This window comes from Eremomyces bilateralis (genome assembly GCF_010015585.1).
Source record: "Eremomyces bilateralis CBS 781.70 unplaced genomic scaffold P152scaffold_39, whole genome shotgun sequence".
Taxonomy (NCBI): domain Eukaryota; kingdom Fungi; phylum Ascomycota; class Dothideomycetes; order Eremomycetales; family Eremomycetaceae; genus Eremomyces; species Eremomyces bilateralis.
In genome coordinates this window covers 53,405-71,028 of record NW_022985105.1, presented here as the reverse complement: position 1 = coordinate 71,028, position 17,624 = coordinate 53,405, and the positions used below count along the sequence as shown (strand labels likewise).

At 48.5% G+C, this 17,624-nt stretch overlaps 6 protein-coding genes across 6 annotated transcripts; 2 read left to right on the top strand and 4 right to left on the bottom strand.

Annotated features, from left to right (window-relative positions):
* Positions 1 to 604: 604 nt before the first annotated feature.
* Positions 605 to 2,401, bottom strand: P152DRAFT_444189 (uncharacterized protein). The gene is made up of 3 exons (XM_033677799.1): positions 2,039 to 2,401; positions 916 to 1,976; positions 605 to 860 (listed from the first exon to the last, which is right to left on the bottom strand). Exons 1-3 carry the CDS (start codon positions 2,190 to 2,192, stop codon positions 813 to 815), a joined length of 1,263 nt encoding a protein of 420 aa, XP_033529883.1. The 5' UTR covers positions 2,193 to 2,401; the 3' UTR covers positions 605 to 812.
* Positions 2,402 to 2,411: 10 nt separating this feature from the next.
* On the top strand, positions 2,412 to 6,819 carry P152DRAFT_228311 (uncharacterized protein). Its single transcript, XM_033674539.1, has one exon. The coding sequence runs from the start codon at positions 2,681 to 2,683 to the stop codon at positions 6,557 to 6,559; it is 3,879 nt and encodes a 1,292-aa protein (XP_033529882.1). The 5' UTR covers positions 2,412 to 2,680; the 3' UTR covers positions 6,560 to 6,819.
* Positions 6,632 to 8,034, bottom strand: P152DRAFT_462739 (uncharacterized protein). The gene is made up of 3 exons (XM_033680405.1): positions 7,732 to 8,034; positions 7,224 to 7,659; positions 6,632 to 7,152 (listed from the first exon to the last, which is right to left on the bottom strand). The coding sequence occupies exons 1-3, from the start codon at positions 7,929 to 7,931 to the stop codon at positions 6,682 to 6,684; spliced, it is 1,107 nt and encodes a 368-aa protein (XP_033529881.1). The 5' UTR covers positions 7,932 to 8,034; the 3' UTR covers positions 6,632 to 6,681.
* Positions 8,035 to 8,312: 278 nt separating this feature from the next.
* Positions 8,313 to 10,206, bottom strand: P152DRAFT_517694 (uncharacterized protein). The gene is made up of 2 exons (XM_033683025.1): positions 9,345 to 10,206; positions 8,313 to 9,281 (listed from the first exon to the last, which is right to left on the bottom strand). The coding sequence occupies exons 1-2, from the start codon at positions 10,111 to 10,113 to the stop codon at positions 8,776 to 8,778; spliced, it is 1,275 nt and encodes a 424-aa protein (XP_033529880.1). The 5' UTR covers positions 10,114 to 10,206; the 3' UTR covers positions 8,313 to 8,775.
* Positions 10,207 to 10,403: 197 nt separating this feature from the next.
* Positions 10,404 to 14,895, top strand: P152DRAFT_485607 (uncharacterized protein). Its single transcript, XM_033682055.1, has 11 exons — positions 10,404 to 10,770; positions 10,822 to 11,285; positions 11,352 to 11,519; positions 11,569 to 11,610; positions 11,674 to 11,740; positions 11,787 to 12,090; positions 12,143 to 12,257; positions 12,310 to 12,416; positions 12,469 to 12,839; positions 12,938 to 13,019; positions 13,749 to 14,895. The coding sequence occupies exons 1-11, from the start codon at positions 10,506 to 10,508 to the stop codon at positions 14,599 to 14,601; spliced, it is 2,838 nt and encodes a 945-aa protein (XP_033529879.1). The 5' UTR covers positions 10,404 to 10,505; the 3' UTR covers positions 14,602 to 14,895.
* Positions 14,675 to 14,943, bottom strand: P152DRAFT_228206 (uncharacterized protein). The gene has a single exon (XM_033674538.1). It carries the CDS (start codon positions 14,910 to 14,912, stop codon positions 14,748 to 14,750), a length of 165 nt encoding a protein of 54 aa, XP_033529878.1. The 5' UTR covers positions 14,913 to 14,943; the 3' UTR covers positions 14,675 to 14,747.
* Positions 14,944 to 17,624: the final 2,681 nt, after the last annotated feature.

The following is a 17,624-nucleotide window of genomic DNA, read 5'->3' as shown; positions in this document are numbered from 1 at the left end:
TTCCTGTCCCTTCCCTTCCTTCCTTTATCCTCCCGTCCGACCGCGTCATTCTTCTTCCCACCTTTTCGGAAGATTCTCACGCAATGCGACGATAAGCAGCGAAGCGAGAGAGGGGGTTTTCGCATCGCATGGATGCACGCAGTGGATTCGATCCACACTCAATAGATGGAGACGATCAAACAGGCACGATGATAATGTCATAGAACACAACACACACTTCTCGGTCGTCGTTTTGCGAAACGAACGACACAAATTCGGAATTCCATCCGCTCATGGATCGGCAGCAGGCATTTTCATGTTGTGCATGCGTCCATTTTCTTCCAGCATTATCGCATGGATCGGCGCTGGGCGGATTTAAGATGCCGGGTACGAATACCTAGGTACCTAGTACAGATGATTCTATAAAAGCTTGTCTTTACTATTATGTGCCTACGTCTTGGTAGCTTGTGAGATGGGGTTGACGACCTGCTTTTGTGACAGAGCCCTGACTCTGATACTTCGGTGAAGGATTTCAAGATAGACCGCGTTTCACGTGACTGAATATCGAAACCTCATTATTATCGCATCGATATCGAAATCAAACAACGAAAACGGTAATATATTTATGATCATCAATGTTTTTGATTCTGTGAACACTTGCTTGCCTTTTTATATAAAAGAGCCGGTAGCCTCCCCTCTTCCGTTCGTAAAGGTCATGAGATCGTGCCATTTGTACGTGTCGCCCTCCACGCGACCTTTACAATCCCTCTAGCACGTACTTTATCCGGAACATGTAGGTCTACGTCGGATAGTTGAAGATGAAAAGTTCGTCGCTATTGCTGGCGCAGGAAATCCGCGGCTTGAGATAGAAAGTCGCCAACCTATCAGAGTGAGTTTTGTCCCCAATATATCTCTAGAATAGGGCGGATGGCTTACCTTGTGATAGCATGTCGTCCCCGCTCTCGCATCATCGATGGATTCCGCAATGGAATAGTCGAACGGCTGCCCCGTATGATTATCTGCCGCCGGTACCTTCAGTTGCCTGACGGTATCCTGTTCCGCGGACGGAAGCGTCGCGACGAACGCGAGGAATTCCTCCACCCCTTCCTGACTCTTCCCGCCGTCCATGGAGTGATCCGCCAGCATGATCTTCCCCAGTTCCTCGATCCGGGCGATCGTGGCGGTGCGGACGCCCTTCTTCAATCGCTGCTGTGCCTCCTCTAAGGGCTTTAAGCGCTCGCCGAGCGGGTGCGCGAGAATGGTCTGGATGTCGGACTGCGAGAACATTTGCCGGCTGAGCAGGTTTCGCATCACCCCGTCTTGGATCGCGATGCCCTGAGCTAGCTCTTCCATATCAAAGGCATAGTTATCTTCCGAGACGAAGAAGTTCGCCGGCGGGATATCTTCTATTTTATCTCCGTATATAGTCTCTGTGTTCTCGTACTTCCTCTGCAGATGGTCTCTTTCGGTCAGCTGAAACGCCGTGGCGATGTTCTTCTGCATCGACTCGGGGAGCGCGGCTTCGAGATGCGTCCGTCGTTTTGCGAGCCTTTGTCGGATCTTTTCTGTGTCTAGTTTCCCGATTTGATTCGTCATCCATTGCACGACTTCTTCAAAATCCTCCAGTATCAGCTCCGTTGCCTGCTCGAAGTTGGCAAGGACTCCTCTGGCGGCCTCGCGTACCGAGACCGGTTGGCTGACGGATACCGCGGATGAAACCTTGCCGCTGCTGATTGAATCAAGAACGGACAATGCCTTTGCTTGATTGTCTGAGGCATCCCGAATGAATGGCGATGAGAGCTCCACACTGAGGATTTCGGCGTCAAGACGGAGCGATCTATAACCTTTTTCTAGCCTTTTCTCCATATGGAGAACCTCGCATGCAGACATTCTCTCGTCCCGACTTCTGCTGAACTTTGTATGCCGAAGGTATTCCGATGCTACGTTGTTTCGGGGGTCAAGCTGAAGAAGCACATCGGCAGCACCATATGCCATGTCTACCCATTGTGATCATCAGCATCTGCCAGAACTTCAATGTCTATGGTATGTGAGTGTTTACCTAATTCCCCTATTGACTCCCAGGCACCAACCAACATCTCGTGTATCTCGACACCCGTGGGCTGTGAGTCGAGAGCATGGTAGAGCTCTGCCAGCACATTTGTCTCCTTGTCATCTTTAAGGTCTTCTGAATTAGGCGAAGCGAAGTTCCCCATTGTGAGTCCTTAAGTTTTAGAGGTATAGCTAATGGCGAAGGTATACAGGTTCACTATATCGTTCTCCAAGATGAGCACCGGTGGTCGTATCGCAAGGCTGAGGCTACTCCATGACTTCATCCCAGAGAGTATCAAGATCCAAGTATGGGACCAATTAACGCGATCCAATTTGTGGCTAGGAACCTATCGCGCATGTTAAACATAGATACCCTTCAGCACTGAAGCTGGTATTTCGGTTGTGCCTGAACCCCCGCCATGAGGCTGAACTCTGGCCTTTCTTGTCTGCCTTGCACAAGAAATTATCACGGGTATTATTATCTCTTCATGCTTCAGCCTCGCAACTCATTCATCCTCTCCATCTCTAGTCATTTTGTTCCCGCATTTTAGTCCTAGAATCTAAAACACAGGCTTATTTTTTGTCTCTGCCATATGGTTCGATCCTTGAGACGAAAACTACCCTATGCCATCCTAATCCAGGAGCGCGACCGATGAAGTGGAGACCCCAGGCTCTCCTCACTAGGAATGATGTGTCATCTTCCAGAAGGAGATGGCAGCAACAGGTTGAGGCTTTCTCCGAGCTGGCGGAATACCTCACCAATGGTCATCCTCACCCTAAGTCATCATGGGTTGAGGCACTGAGAGTATCAACTGCTGGCGTTGCGTCTGAGACTTCCATAGGCGATGAACGCGATAATCTTCTGCGCGATTTGATTAACGACCATGTGGAAAAATCGCCGTCGACTCGAGATATCGCTGTGCTTTCTTGTTTCTCCGCCTTTTCTCCGTTTCTTGCATCGATGTATCTCCTAGCGCTGAAGGACTTAACTGCAGAGCGATACCTTCGCTGTGTTGGCATCGCCTATCAGTTAAGGCCCGCGATAGTTGGTGAAGAGGAGATAAGAGTCGTCCGGGCACTTTTGGTGTTACTATCAAGCCAGCAAAGACACCTTGACTGGATTAGGCAACTGACTGAAGCCCTTATCGCTCGGATAGTGACAAAGTTCATAACCAACGACATTATATGGGCTGTCCTGGCAATATCGAGCACTCGATCGCGGGTTGAGCGTGAGGTGCCTCATTTCATCCAGCAACGATGTTTTGCAACCCTATACAACACATGTTCCTGGCTTCAGGATATCAACGAAGAAACAGTCGGGAATGAGGTTTTGCAGCTACTTGATGACTTCTTCCCGAGCTGGCATCTCCTAAAAATATGGCGTCCAAAACTGGAACGGATTCGTGAATGGGAACATGCAGACTTGGATGATGAGCAACGGGTGAAGCTGCTACACATCTACGACTTGGATGGTCCCGACATGGTTGCTCGAGCGCACGAGAGTCTGCAGTTGCTTGAGCCAACCTGCTACGAGCGATTATATGTACGCCCACAAGACTTGGCGACTCTTGATAGAGTCCTCGATATCCTCTACCAAGCTCATTGCGTCGGACGTGCCGCCATCGACTTGTTCATCCACACCTGCATTGAGCCGTCCCCTGACGTTGACGGTATGGCCCTACTCGAATTGGGTGTAGCCACAAGAGACAACGGTTTGTGCCAGGCACTGGTATGCCTACTCAAAAATTCACATCAACACTCGACTCTAGAAGACCGAATCGTATTCGTGATCACTACCCTCACAAACTTGACCTATGCCGTTTTCGAACGAACCAGTACCATTACACCGCACGGCATAGCCGATCTCACAACGGATACCCTTAAGCAAGCTCAAGATGTCTTTCGTGGTCAATTGTTAGACGGTTTAACCGGCGAGTATGTTGGAATGCTCATTTACGATCTGGGCTCTGCGATATGCCGCGCTCGCTGGGTGCATGAATATGTTCCATCGGGAGTCATTAAGCGCTTCTCTAGGATTCCACCACGGGATAGTGTTGAAGCAATCTTCCACCATGTCCAAGAGACGGGTAATCGCGACGGATTCCGCTTCAAGTCCTTCCTGGAGAGCATCATTGGTGGACTTGAAATATCCACCGGTAAGCAATTTACGCTGGATGAAATCCAAAAGGAAGTACAATTCTGGCGAACGTCTCCTGACACAAGTCGAGCGGATTTTGCACGCATAATTGGGAGAGTCAAGAGCCTAGAATACGCTTGGTATACTGAATGTCTCTCCGTCATGCTCGTAGAAGTTGACTTGTACGTGGATGAAATGAGGCACCTGTTACAGGCGGGTAACATACAGAGCGTCCAAAATTTTGCGAAATACATCAAAGAACGCCGTCACCTGAACCAGTTGGAAAATCCCTGCTGGCTTCTATTACTCACTGCCTTGATTCAAGAGCAAGGTGATGGGTATCTAGAGAAGGTCGCGAAATCGATTGAGCTCGATCAGTGGCAGACATATGTCCTCGACTTGAAAAATTTGATCGATCCAGTTCGCTCCCATCTCCCTATTTCAGGGACTGGACTTACCCAGGAGCAACTGCAATGGTGGGACAAAGTGACTCAACCCCCAAATGCCGTTGATTTCATCCTTGAAAGTCAATTTGGGCGACGAGAATTTGTATGGATCTATTTCCCAAGCAATCAAGCACATTTTGGACAGCTCCTCGACATTTTTCAGAATAGGGTCAACCGGACACAACTAACCCGACAAATCTTGGCCCACATTGGTCATGATGGTAGTCAAGTTGAGCTGGTCCTCAATTGTTTGCTTGCTATTCAAAAGGTCACTGTTCGTGGGAGACAAGTTTGCGAGTCAGTGCTAGTAAGGCTGAGAGACGGGTGGCCACCAGAAGGTTTAAACGGCCTGATCAATGCATGGCGACATCTCCCAGAAAATTCCAGCCAAGATTCAGAAGCGTTCCTCTGCATACAAAACCTTCTCTTCCCGAACGGTTCTGTTCTACCTACCCCATTCTTGATAAGGGCTACAGTTACTCGGCTCCTGGGGGCTCATGACTCTCTGATTCGTCGAGCAAGAGACCTAGAGACGCTGCGAGTACGACTGCGGCGTCAGGAGCCAGGGCGGGCTGACAGGTTGCTTGACCGAATTGGCGTGGAGAGCCCAAGAGGCGGACGATCGATCAACGAAAACTTGAACGGCAACTTGACAGAAGCTGTCGAGACGATCTTGGATGGACATGGCGAGTATGAGATTAGCTTCCCTCTCACGACTCTTGGAGATCTTCAGCGCCGCGCAAGAGGCATACCTGCTCATGCTCGAATCCTCATTGTCCGACTCTGCTTGCAAAGCAAGCGTGGAACCGATCTAGCAGCACGATTCTGCATCCATTACCATCCCCAGGATGATGACCTTGCCCATCACGAGGTCTGGGACTCCCCGGAAGTTCGGCCAACTCAATGGCTTTGCAATAAACCTATGGACCTGTTTACATGTACCATAGCGGTACAAGTTCATGGATTTCTCTTAAACACTTTGTCGACAGGCCAAACCATCCTCAAAGATATCCACTCACTTGTCGAAAACCTCATCAATCAGTCTCCACACTCTTGCGTGCTCTGTTCCAGATCTCTATCTGTCAAACTTTGGAAGCCAACGTCCTGTTCTCAACGCTGCTCCACCAACCTCCGGAAGGCATCGCTTGAAGTCCAGTTGCACAATCTGATTGTTGACCCGCTGGCTGTGGACCTCCTGCTTACCAGTATCTACGCCGCTGCTACGGACACCGCACCTATCGATCTTCTCCCTGATTGTCCCCTACTTCCATCGCGACTCAGGTCGATAATTGACTCTTTACCGCCACTTGCAACCCTTCAAACTGCCGATGACCTTTACACTGCAATTCATCTCAGCAGCAACGATGGTTACGGCAAGGACCGCGAGGATCTACTTTTATGGATGTGCCTCAAGTTCCGTGGTTTCATGCTTTCAGTGCCCGATGGTTTCCGCGTCCCGAGCATGGGACACTCTAAACAGTTCATCCTTCTCAACTCGCACTACGAACGCGAGGTTCAATACCAAGCTCAGACTGGTGCCTCCTTGAATAGCAACATCGCGTTCCACGGCACGACCGCATCACGCTTATTTTCTATCCTCGCCAACGGTCTTCGGATTATGCACGGGCGGGCCATTTTGCATGGCTCCACCTATGGGTCAGGAATATACCTCGGCGACGACCAACGGACCTCCATTCACTTTTCTGGAAGTACGGGACAAAGCTGGAGGCACAGCGCACTGAACAACTTAAACGTGATGTTGGGGTGCGAACTTGCGGCGTATGCACCTAGCCCACATGGAAAAGTCCACCTGGTGACGGATGAGAAGCGAGTACTGGTAAGATACGTATTTTTGCTGCCTCCGAATTACGTATGCCCGCCGAGACGCCATGTGGAGCCGGCAATGCAGGTTGCATGCGCGATGCTGAGGTCGGGGATAAATCATTGAAAGGGAATTGAAGTAAACAACTTCTGGGCAGATATTAACGGAGATGGCGACAAGTCGATTTCATTTAGTTGTCCAATTCATTGTAAAGTACCGGTACCATTCAAAAAGAGATTGTCATATTTTCATCCCTTACAGACAGGTGTCCATGCTCTGTACAACATCCGGATCCGCTCAATTTCTAGGAGCTGTGCCTCTGTCGACCTATAATTCAAACCCTGCGTATCTTTTGGTACAAGAAAACCATTCTGCAAAACTTTCTTGGACTCCAACTCCCTTTCGAGTTGTTGAAGTGTACTTTCCAATTCTGGCGCCGTAGCTCTTCCACTCTCAGACTTCCGCTCAATTGCTTGCAAGACCCACAGCTTCACCTCCTGTACTTCGTCTTCCTCTTTCGCAATATAGCTATCCTTGGGACTATTCGGCTGTCTAAAGGATATGAACAAGGTAAAGGCTATACTGAAGAGACTGTACGTAACGTCTCTGGCACGGAAGATTGTTGCCAAATGCGCCGGCCATCGGTCTAGCTGACCAACGATGACAATCTCACAGAAAGAGCGCGCAACAAGGCAGAGTAATGAAACAGGTGCCTCCCGCTATAATCTGAAATCAGCCATTTCGAGTCCTCCGAGAACAAGGATCTATAACAACAGATGTCTGTGCTTACTATATATCTCTGATAGTAGCCGCTGATGGATACCGTATCAAGATCACGAGCCCAAGAGAACGCAATCACTGCTCCCAAAAACTGCATGGCCATATATGCGATTTCAAACCCATTCCGAGCCGTTGCGAGTAGTTGTATGACCTGAGGGTCCGAAGCGTACAACCAAGCGATATCACGCGCAAAAAGGAGGCAGATATGATAAAATGAAAGAAAGAGGAATGCGAGGAAGAGCCGGTTTAACCCTCTGTACTCTACCATTCCAAACCGAGGAGATAGGTGTTCGAGTCGAAAGAGCAGCTTCAGACTCCCGCAAAGGACAAGCACGTCCGATATAATCTTGAGGACGCTGAAGAAGGTTGAAATGAGGATATAGCCGTACGTCACTTTCGTTCGAGATACGTGGATGATGGAGTCAATCCAGTGGACAATGAGGTATCTGGATGAGCGTTATTATTATTCTCTGGTTCAAATATTTCCCACAGTGCTAGGAGTTGAGCTTTCGACTTACAGGCTCAGACATATAAGCCCGTAATTCAAGACGCGCGTCTGCGGCCATGCTCTATGTCCAAGTCTTATCGTGTTTATCGTGAGGGTTACAACCGGTATCGTGACAAGCAAGGCTGCCAGTCCATTCCACACGGACATACCAATACCAGATGACACTGTCTTGGTGGGAACATCCCACAGTCCGTTAAGCTCTCCTCCCATTGGGACTAATAAGCAACACCAGATTTCCGGCAGTCCATTGGCGGGCACCGAAACGAGAGAAATGAGAACTTATGACTTTCTCATAAACCATATTATTAGCCCGGGTATGCCGGAAAGCCAGAGAGGTCAAAGATTGGGAAGCTCAGCCTCATCCCTCCGTACCTACTAGCCTTGTCTCTCCGAAGGCTTGCATTTGAACACCAGAAAAGTCTAGACCTAACCAGCGAGGCCGCTTGCGGCCAAAAGAAGGTGTTAATTTGTCGATGAAAGATTCAGAACGCCTTCTCAGCCGCATGCAATGGTACCATAGTGATAGTGACGTGTCTAAAATCTACCTGCAAGGCACTCAGCCTTCAGGAAATCAGTGATATGATCTACTCGGCATGATCTACTGATTTCCGTGTATTTTGCTAAAAAAATGTATTACAAGTAAACATAATTGCATAAACGGCATCTTGATAGTCCATGCCTGAGATTGGACAAATTTTCAGAAGGATAGGTGGTTAATGCCGCTTCAGTTCCAGTACTGCTTGCCTCTGGTTTGCTCCGGTCAAAGCAGAAATATAGTCACAATATGGAGCCTCTTTTCTGTGGATATCTAATATCAAACGATGATTTGCTTCTCGGACTGTTGTCTAGAAACAATATTGACGAGGAAATGTCAGGAAAACCCACCACTCTCTTGGACGCACCATACCTACAATTGAACTAGGATAGGCCGTACGTAGGTATTCCCAACATCTATGGAGTCCTTATCCATCATCAAGGCTCCACAATTGGAACTTCCGGGCTCCTGTCGCACGGCCTACGAAACCGTTTAATGAAGCCAGCCGAGTAAAGCGGCCTATTCCGCGTCCGTTTGAGTGCAGATTTCACAAGGTACAATTGTCAGGACACCCTGCAAACCGCCCCTCCCATTCCCGACTTTCTGCAAACCTGGCAGTGTCACCAAGTCTACTGTAACCAGAGATCCGATGTCACTTGGTCCGTTACGATAATCGTGGTAGTTGCTTCCAATCTGCACTCGGTCGGTATGCTGAGGTATCACAAGCCGTAGGTGAGCGGGATGCACACCAAACTGAACAGCGATATCTCGCGCTAGTCTCGCTGCTTGGAGGATTTCAGGATCTTGTATTGGAGACGGGTTGGAGAAATACTGCGAGGCTGCCGTGAACAATTGAGATATTCGCTTCACCGCCGCGTCAATGTTCGCAGAGCTTTGGGCTGCGGTGGCGTTGGAGGCTGTTGGACTGACGATAGCTGAGTAGAGGCTTTGGAAGGTTGCGGACCTCCAGCCGTTTGCCAGTTGGTCAGTGTGGAAGACTTTGAGGCCTTCGGCAATGCAAGGAACTAGAATTCCCATTAGAATTGCCATCGTTATGGAGCACCTCAGAAAAGTCATAGGAGACTTACGTGGTTCAACTTTCCCTCCTAGAGCAGTATACCACGATCCATATGCCCCTAATAGTGTATTTTCTGGTGTCGCTGGGCCGAGAACTCCAAAGCCATACGGTAAGGAGAAGAAGTGCTCGTCAAGGATCACCCAGATGATGCTTTTGAACAGCACATGCGCCCTCTCCCCACCAGCGCGAGCTAAAAATCCAGTCGGGTCGAAATCGATATCGAGTGGCCGACCTCTTGGAACTCGCAGTTCAACTCTGCCCGGATCAGTGATATTACTGATCAGTATCTGTAACTCCTTGAACCTGCTCTTGAGTTTGTCGTCTGGCCATCGCTTGAAATCGTCCTGGTTCACAAGGAGCTGTCCCTTTAGTCTATTCGTCTCGTCCTTGTACTCCTGCTTGATTTTATTTACTTCGTTCCTGCGGGCTGCTTTCTCAAAATCAAGTGCATCGGAATGATCCAGGACCAACTGTTTGATTTCGCTGTGTAGGCCGCATAGTTCTTGGTTTGCTTCATGAAGCTGGGCCCTTAACCTGTCCCGCTCCTCCTCAGCAATATCGCAATTCCTCTGTTCAGTGGAAAGGCGATTACTGAGATATCGTCTCGCGCTGTTGACGCTGGCGCTCCATCGGAATAGCTTCTCCAGAGAGTCCCCCTCGCCGATAAAAGAATCTAGATTGACCTCCACCTGTTGGAAGAACCTCTGGATTCGTGAGTTGTAGTCTCTTCTGATATCCAAGGCACTTCTCTCGTCCTTTCTCCAGTGTAATAAGTCCATTTTTTAGAGAGCCACGGAAGATAGCTTGTCGAGAACGGTTGACCGGTGAGCTTGAGGGTATCGTAGTTGAAACCGAATTGAGCTGGTAGCTAGTCCAGCCTTATCCTTCACACTTATCAATCATTTGTTATGCAGAGCCTACCTATGACCTGGCAGTTTGGTTGCTTCTTGATTGGGGCAGTGCATCAGCATGAAAATTCAGCCTTGCCATTACAGCCGATATGATGCGTACACGAGAAAAGGTTTCTGGGTCTCGCGGCAAGGCTAGACTAGGTTCTACACCGAGGCCGCCTAAACAGCTCTTCTTCCTGGCTGACAAGGCTGGTCGATGGCAACTTCCCATTTCCTACCTGCTTCCCGTAGCTTTTCCATTTCCTAACACCATCAAAACAATGGACTCTCCACGGGTAAGAGAGAGGGATGCCGAACGAAGAGAAGGGCGAGGGAGAGATGGCCAGGAGGAAGCGCAAAGACATCGAGTGGCTAACGCGTCGGAGTCAACCAGACATCAAAGAGGCTCGATATTTAATGACATGCCTGTGCGACGACGAGCCCAGGAGCCGAAACCCCAGGACTCGGAAACTGCAGCACCGTTGGAGGGACTGAAACCGGGCCCGAGGGTCCTATTGGGCATAGATTATGGAACAACTTTCACTGGTGAGTCCTCTTCAGAGCGAAATGCTCATAATCTGACACCGGACTTCCCAGGAGTAGCATGGGTCCAGCAAGATGATGCTCTTGTGAAGAGCTCAATTCAGGACATCACCGTGTTCCCGCGCTGGCCAGGTGTAACTGAGGTAGAGGAGAACCAAGAGAAAGTGCCATCGGAGTTCTCTTATTCGGCGGCGAAAAACCGAGAAAAGCAATGGGGCTACTCGATGGACAAAGACTCCTTGATCCTGCGCTGGACCAAGTTAGAGTTAATGCTTCAGTCGCCAGAGACAGAGTTGGCGGTGCTGCGAAATCTCCTGAAAGGCCTGAGTCTCTTGCAGCAATTTCAAGAAAGCGGGAATCGAGACTATGAACTCCCGAAGCATTTGAGGAAGAACGCGGGAGAGATCATTGAGGATTACCTGGATAAGGTTGCCAAAGAATGGCGTGCACACATGATGGCGACAGCAAGGGAAGCTCTTCGTGAAGTTCCTCTCGACATCGTCGTGACTCACCCTCTCGTACGTTCATGCTTGCTCTGTATACTCACGCTGAGAAGCGGTTTCCGCTCGACTGACATCTTCTAGATATGGGATTACCATGCTCTTAATGCAACCATCACTGCAGTAAGACATGCCTGCCATAAAGGTCTCTTCCCGCATATCCGAGACTTCTATGTTGTACAGGAGCCAGAAGCATGTGCATTGTCCACTACTCAAGATATGCTGGCGAAAAGCCACCCATCAGTCATCGAAGTGGGATTTTCGTCTCTTTATGAATAAATAGTGGTTCTGATGAATTCAGGGTGAATGCTTCGTGCTTGTTGATGCCGGCGGGGGCACTGTGGTAAGTACCCATACTTAGGATGACATTCGTCCGGGTCAACGACGAAGCTAACGTCTGTATGAGGATATCGCAACATACTGTGTTGAGAATATCGATCCTTTTAAGCTGTCCTTGATTGAAAAAGACGACGGTAAGATCGCGCGCAACAATATGCACAAATACTTATCAGTGAGCAGGATCCGAGAGTCGATGCGGCGCAACTTTTGTCGACAGGGCTTTCCTAGAGTGGCTGGAGCCAAAGTTAGCGAATGTACACCTATTTTCGGAAGATGTAACGGCTGGAGGGCACTCTGTTTTCTCTCCTTTGACAAGCCTCCTCCTCAAGCGCTTCAAGCCAGTCAAAGAAGCGTTCGACAGCACCGACAAGGGAAACATACAGCTCCCTCAGACATATCGCGATGCAGACAACAGGCTCCATACACTGAAGCCTGCCGAAGCCCACAAGTTTGCCATAAAAGATGGAGTCGTTAAGCTCTCGCAGTAAGGCTACATTGTCGCCGAATCGTTATCTAACTACTAAGCCGTGTTGTAGTTCCGACCTCGAACACATATTCGAGAAGAGCGTAAACACGACCATCGGTATGATCAGACGGCAAGTGAGGAACGTCGAAATGAAAAGACGTCCCCAGGGGTACCTGCGTGTAGAAGTAAGTTGGGTGTATGCGATCTACCCGCACCTGAGATGCTCATTACTCCCAGAATATATTTATGTCTGGAGGTTTCGCTCAAAATCCATACCTCTACAAGAAGGTCAAGGAGTATGCTGATAGCACTGCTCATATCGGAGTCCAAAGAGCAGACAACTGGCAAGCACAATAACATCCGATGCGTAGGCCGCTGCTTACTCAGATCATCTAGCTGGACCGCGGTCGTTCAGGGCGCCCTTCTCAAGGGGATGGGGATCGGCTCTGAGGTGGCTACCAAAGTCGAATTTTGCCCGAGACATTATGGCATCTGCCTCAGTGAATTTTACGAGGACTGGAGGCCGGAGCATGATGATGGGAAAGCCGTCAACGATCGGTTTCACCTCAGGAAGCTGATTCCGGGTCAGATAATATGGGCCGCGAAACGAGGCGATGTCATCATTCCTGGCTCGCCGATCAAATCATCGATACCTATAGAAGGCCACACATCGAAGAATCAACACAAGAAAGGGTATGAGCTGAGTGTGACTTTCGTGGCGACCACTCTTCCTGAAGCACCAGCAAACATCTCAGAATTAAAAAATGGTAAGTCGTAATGCTCATCAAGTTGTTGCGTCTGCCAATTGGCGTCAGCGTGTTGTCAAGGTCGTGGATTGTTAACTGAATACTGATGATCGCTCTAGGTAACCATGAAATCAAGAACTTGGTGGTAAACATGGGCGCGATACCACGATATGAACTTCGAGAACAGAAGAAAGCAAAAGGGTACGGGTATTACTTAACCGTGGATCTTGTTGCAGAGATTGAAGTCTCTGATGAGGTTGTCTGTCGAATAAAGCGCAATGGGGTGACGGAAAGAAAATATCGTACAGGACTAAAGGGTAACAATAAAATGTAGAGTACTAACTCGATCGAGGACACCGTTTGGTTCCAAGAAACTTACAATGTAATTATCTCAATCGGAATCGCTTCTTCCGTTCAGTTCGCGTCCGTTGATCAGTTCGAGGCCACCGTAGCCTAGACTCCGCGCGTGTTCCCAATCCGAGTGAAGTCTTCCCATAATAAAACTATACAACACGACCGAAAGCAAAGGCGTAGCTTCAACAACATCGCAATCTTGTCCAGCGTAGTCGGTTTCAAGGCGACATCAATCACTGTCCAAGATTACGTAGCGCTTACTATAAGTCTCAATGCCTTTTGGAGCTGCTCTGCTTTCCGGTCGAAAGGCTGTGGACTGCCTTGCTGCACATCTAAAGCCAAAACCTGCATTCGTTAGCAAATGAAAATGCATCGGTGGCTTCCAGCCTTGCCTCGTATCCTCGCACCGAAGCACTGCCCCCAATCTCCAAACGCCCATGTAGTTGTATGGCCTTTTCTCGCATCATGAGGCCTGGGAAGATTTCGACGATAATCTAAAAAAAAGGATTCCTGTCGGTCAGGCATCTTTGGCGCGACAGCGATCGTGATGGAAGCTTGGAAATTCATCAACCACAGCTCCATTTCTCCACTGTTCGCTTTATCCATCACCGCTGCTCGATGGGGTCTGGAACCTTTTCCAGCCAACCTCGTCGCCATCCAAGGACGGGTTAACACGTCGATCACGAACAGTGTCGTGGAAGCCTGGACGCTGCCGTATTCTTGCGGCGGATTACCTTTGAGCGGGCTGGAGGGTCAACAGTATTATAACTATTCTTCCTACTACCAGGAACCGCCGAGTCCACCATATCGATCAAATATATCTCTGACGAATATTTGCGACGCACCTCAAGCCTGTCCGGCCTCAGATTGCCGTATCGTCGTTGAAGGGGCCGGAAGAACCCAAGTCGACACCATTAGAACGTCCATCATATCCCTTGTGCACGGTATTTCGGCCTCCATTTCAGTGTTAGGAACGTTCGGGCTCTTCATGATGTTTGAAGCCTTAACCAAACTCCGACCGAAGAAGAAGAAAGGCGGGTTATCGGGGGCGGATCTGGAGCCATTTTACAACGCGCCTTACGGTCAGAACGCGGAGGGCAACCGGGCACAACCGCCGCCGCCGCCGCTGTACCCTCCGGGACACGAAGAAGATGGAAAGGCAGCGGCCGCAAAAGCCAAAGGCATCGCGCGATGTGCCGATTTGTTGAGACGGAAGTACGAATTGGACATGGAGATCTGGGGGTCGAGGCGGGGCGAAGAGACCCGACGGGCCCAGTTGCAGCGCAAGTCGGATGCGATCTTCCGCGAGATATGGAGAAGCGTTCAGGGTATGAGGGCTTCAAACAACTGGACGAGGGAAGAATGGGACTCTCTCGAGGAGATTTCTAACACGTTGGATGCACACAACGCGATTAATACTCGTCGTTGAGGTTATGGATAGGCTGGTGAGATTTCTCCCTTCGTATTTGAGATTTCTCCTTTGCATGAGATGTCTCCCTCACGCTAGTAATGGTGGAAATTAATTGCTCAACTGGGCCTAGCGCGCAGTTTCCCATTTTCCTCTGCGAACGAACTTCAATGTTTCAATGTATTCCTTATTAGGCCTATCTTCTTTCTACTGACGTCGCTGTCTCTTGCGCGGGCTAAGTCCTTTCCAAGCGTTTGAAACCGTCTCTGCTGCAGCACGCTTAGGACGCTGTCTACGCACATCCCCAGACCCAAAAAGAGGATTTTGAGCATCGACTTGTGCAAATTTTGCGGCGTAGAAAGCTTGCATATCTCCAAAGTGATAATTCCATGCCATTGTTGGGGTGCAGGAAGCATATACTCCGCTTGTAGCGAGAGCCATATTTCGTGCTTCGATCAGTTCTGCCCGGTCCCTTTCCTGCCCTGTCTCTGCCAAAAAATTGGTCACTGTACCAAAGTCACTGCTGTTATGCGGAAGAGGCTGAAGCCGTCGACGTTCGATGTCAGTAAAGAACTCTTCCAACGTCGGAGGTTGCCAAGCAGTCTGTAGAGGGGATTAAGCCATAGTGACAGACACTGTAACAGAGACAGGTGAAGACAAATAAGATAGAGTAGGGGAAGATATAGGAGTAGGTGTAGGGACCGACACAGATATAGAAGTAGTTATAGTGTTCGTAGCTAGTGCAGATGTAGGAATTAACACAGCGACAGAGGTGTTTAGGTGTCGTAAGACCTCAGCAAGTGTTTGACCCTGAGGTTGAGGAGGAGGCTAAAATTGAGGGATAGAAGGTGGCACACGTCGTTCAAAAGCTGATGGATCTCGACGAGTTGATGCCTCGTTCTTCCTCGGTGCACTTCTTGTTTAAGCAGGAAGCGACTCTAGGATAGATTGATATGGCCTTGGAGAGAGGCTTATTGACCGTCCTTGCTCACGTTAATAGCGCCAATGATCGTCGTAAAGGTGATTTGGTCGTAATGTCGATCCAGAATTTATTACATCTCGCAGCGTATGATGACATGGAAGACCGTTTATCTTCTCAAAGAGGCCAGAACAAGGACGCCCGCTACGGCGTTGTCTTTGCTCCTTCTGGCGTAATAGATCCTATTGTTTAATGCGTTCAATTGCCGCTGGTGTAAGGATGTTATAAATGCCGGGAGATAGGAATGGCATTGACTCTAGTCTGTGCTCGAATTTAATGCTGTGTTTAGAAGAAGCAATCTGTTTCTTATACTTATTGTATTGGCTCTTAACTATCTGCTTAATCCTTCTAACAACACGCAGCAAGTCGCCTGTTGAAGCCATAAGGTAGTCCTTCAATACCTTATGCATTCCTTCACCAGGAGAGGTTATGATTATATTATAGTGTCGATGCTGAGACGTCTAAGCAGCTGCCCACTCGGTACGTATATGCCATTAATTGTCACGTAAGTATTGGCAAAGTTCTCGCTGGTCGACATAGTCTTTGAGTAACTCGTTCCACTTTAGCTTAAATGTATATAGACTCTTTGCGTAGACAAGCTATTCCAGTCAGTTCCATAAAAGAATTATAAGAGGCATTCCCGGAAGCCTTCTAGAAACGCCTCTTAGGCTATTAGCGGGGAGCATACCTGACTCTAACGTTTCATAAATTGAGCCCGGTGCTTAGCAATTCTCTGCTTCTGGTGGGCAAAGAAGAGACTTTATACGTGATTATCCGCATCCTTCTTAATAGTAAAGACCTATTTCGGCGTAGACAGGCCATCTAATAATGTCTTAATCGGACTCCTTGACACGGTTTGGATGCGCAAGATCTGCGATTACCAAGTTCCATTAATCTAAACTGAAGAGAGAGGGAAAGAGAGAATCTCCTGGCGCCTTTGTGCGTGAAGTAGCGACTCTCCCCTCTGCTGCCCTAATGCAGTGTAACTATGTTTGCTTTTCTGATAATCCCTATGCAATCCACCAGCCACACCCAAGGGCTCAGGCCACAGGCCTGAGACCATAACACTCCTCCCATTTAAGTACTTCTCTCTAATTGCCTTCCTCTCGCCGCGAATATCGGTAGCAGATACTAGCGTGTTCGGATCCTCCTTTTGAATAGTAGCCATTATCTGCATCGGCCGTACCCTAGCATGTGTCATTGATTTAATTATATCTTTCTATGGTTACTAATATACGCTTACGATAACGTATTCCACAAGCGAGTGGCCCATACAAGCGAGTGGCCCAGCTCATTTTACTAGTAAATTCGACAAAATTCGATATCAATATCTCAACAACCACTGGGTAATATAGTCTGAAAACTTAGAATTAGGGTTTCCTATCGATTTCTAGCTTATTATTAGAATCTTAGAGCTTTATCTTTTATAGTTATAAAGGTATAGAGATTTGGTCTCTAAATCTTGCCAAGAAGTAGGTATCTCTATACCTGTAAAAGCTAGGGCTTTAATATTTCAATAGTAAGCTAGAAATGGCTAGGAAAACCTAACTCTAAGTTTTCAGACTATATTATCCAGTGGTTGTTGAGATATTGATATCGAATTTTGTCGAATTTACTAGTAAAATGAGCTGGGCCACTCGCTTGTATGGGCCACTCGCTTGTGGAATACGTTAGTTAGTTGGACATTATGCGTACTAGGGTTAAGCGACCGGGGTTGGTTATGATGTTTGTGTAGCACCTCTAGCTTCTACTGGTCGTCATTTTTGTTCTTGAATATGACAAGCCTAAAATTACACCCTATTATGCGTGTGCTTGTGCTTAGAATCCTTGCTCTTGACTGATAGTTTCCGGACCGATCACATTGATAGTAATATCGCGTCTTTATATCAGAACCGTGAGGGTTGCTCCGTTTGAGTACGAAGCCGTAACCATGCTGCATACCATAGATCTTGAGAGCATTGTAGGCTTCTTCATAGGACATGTGAAGACTACCTGGAGGAGGGGCGATATTCCCCATGCTGAGGTCTGTAAGAGAAGGAATAAATTGAATAACTATTGACAATTG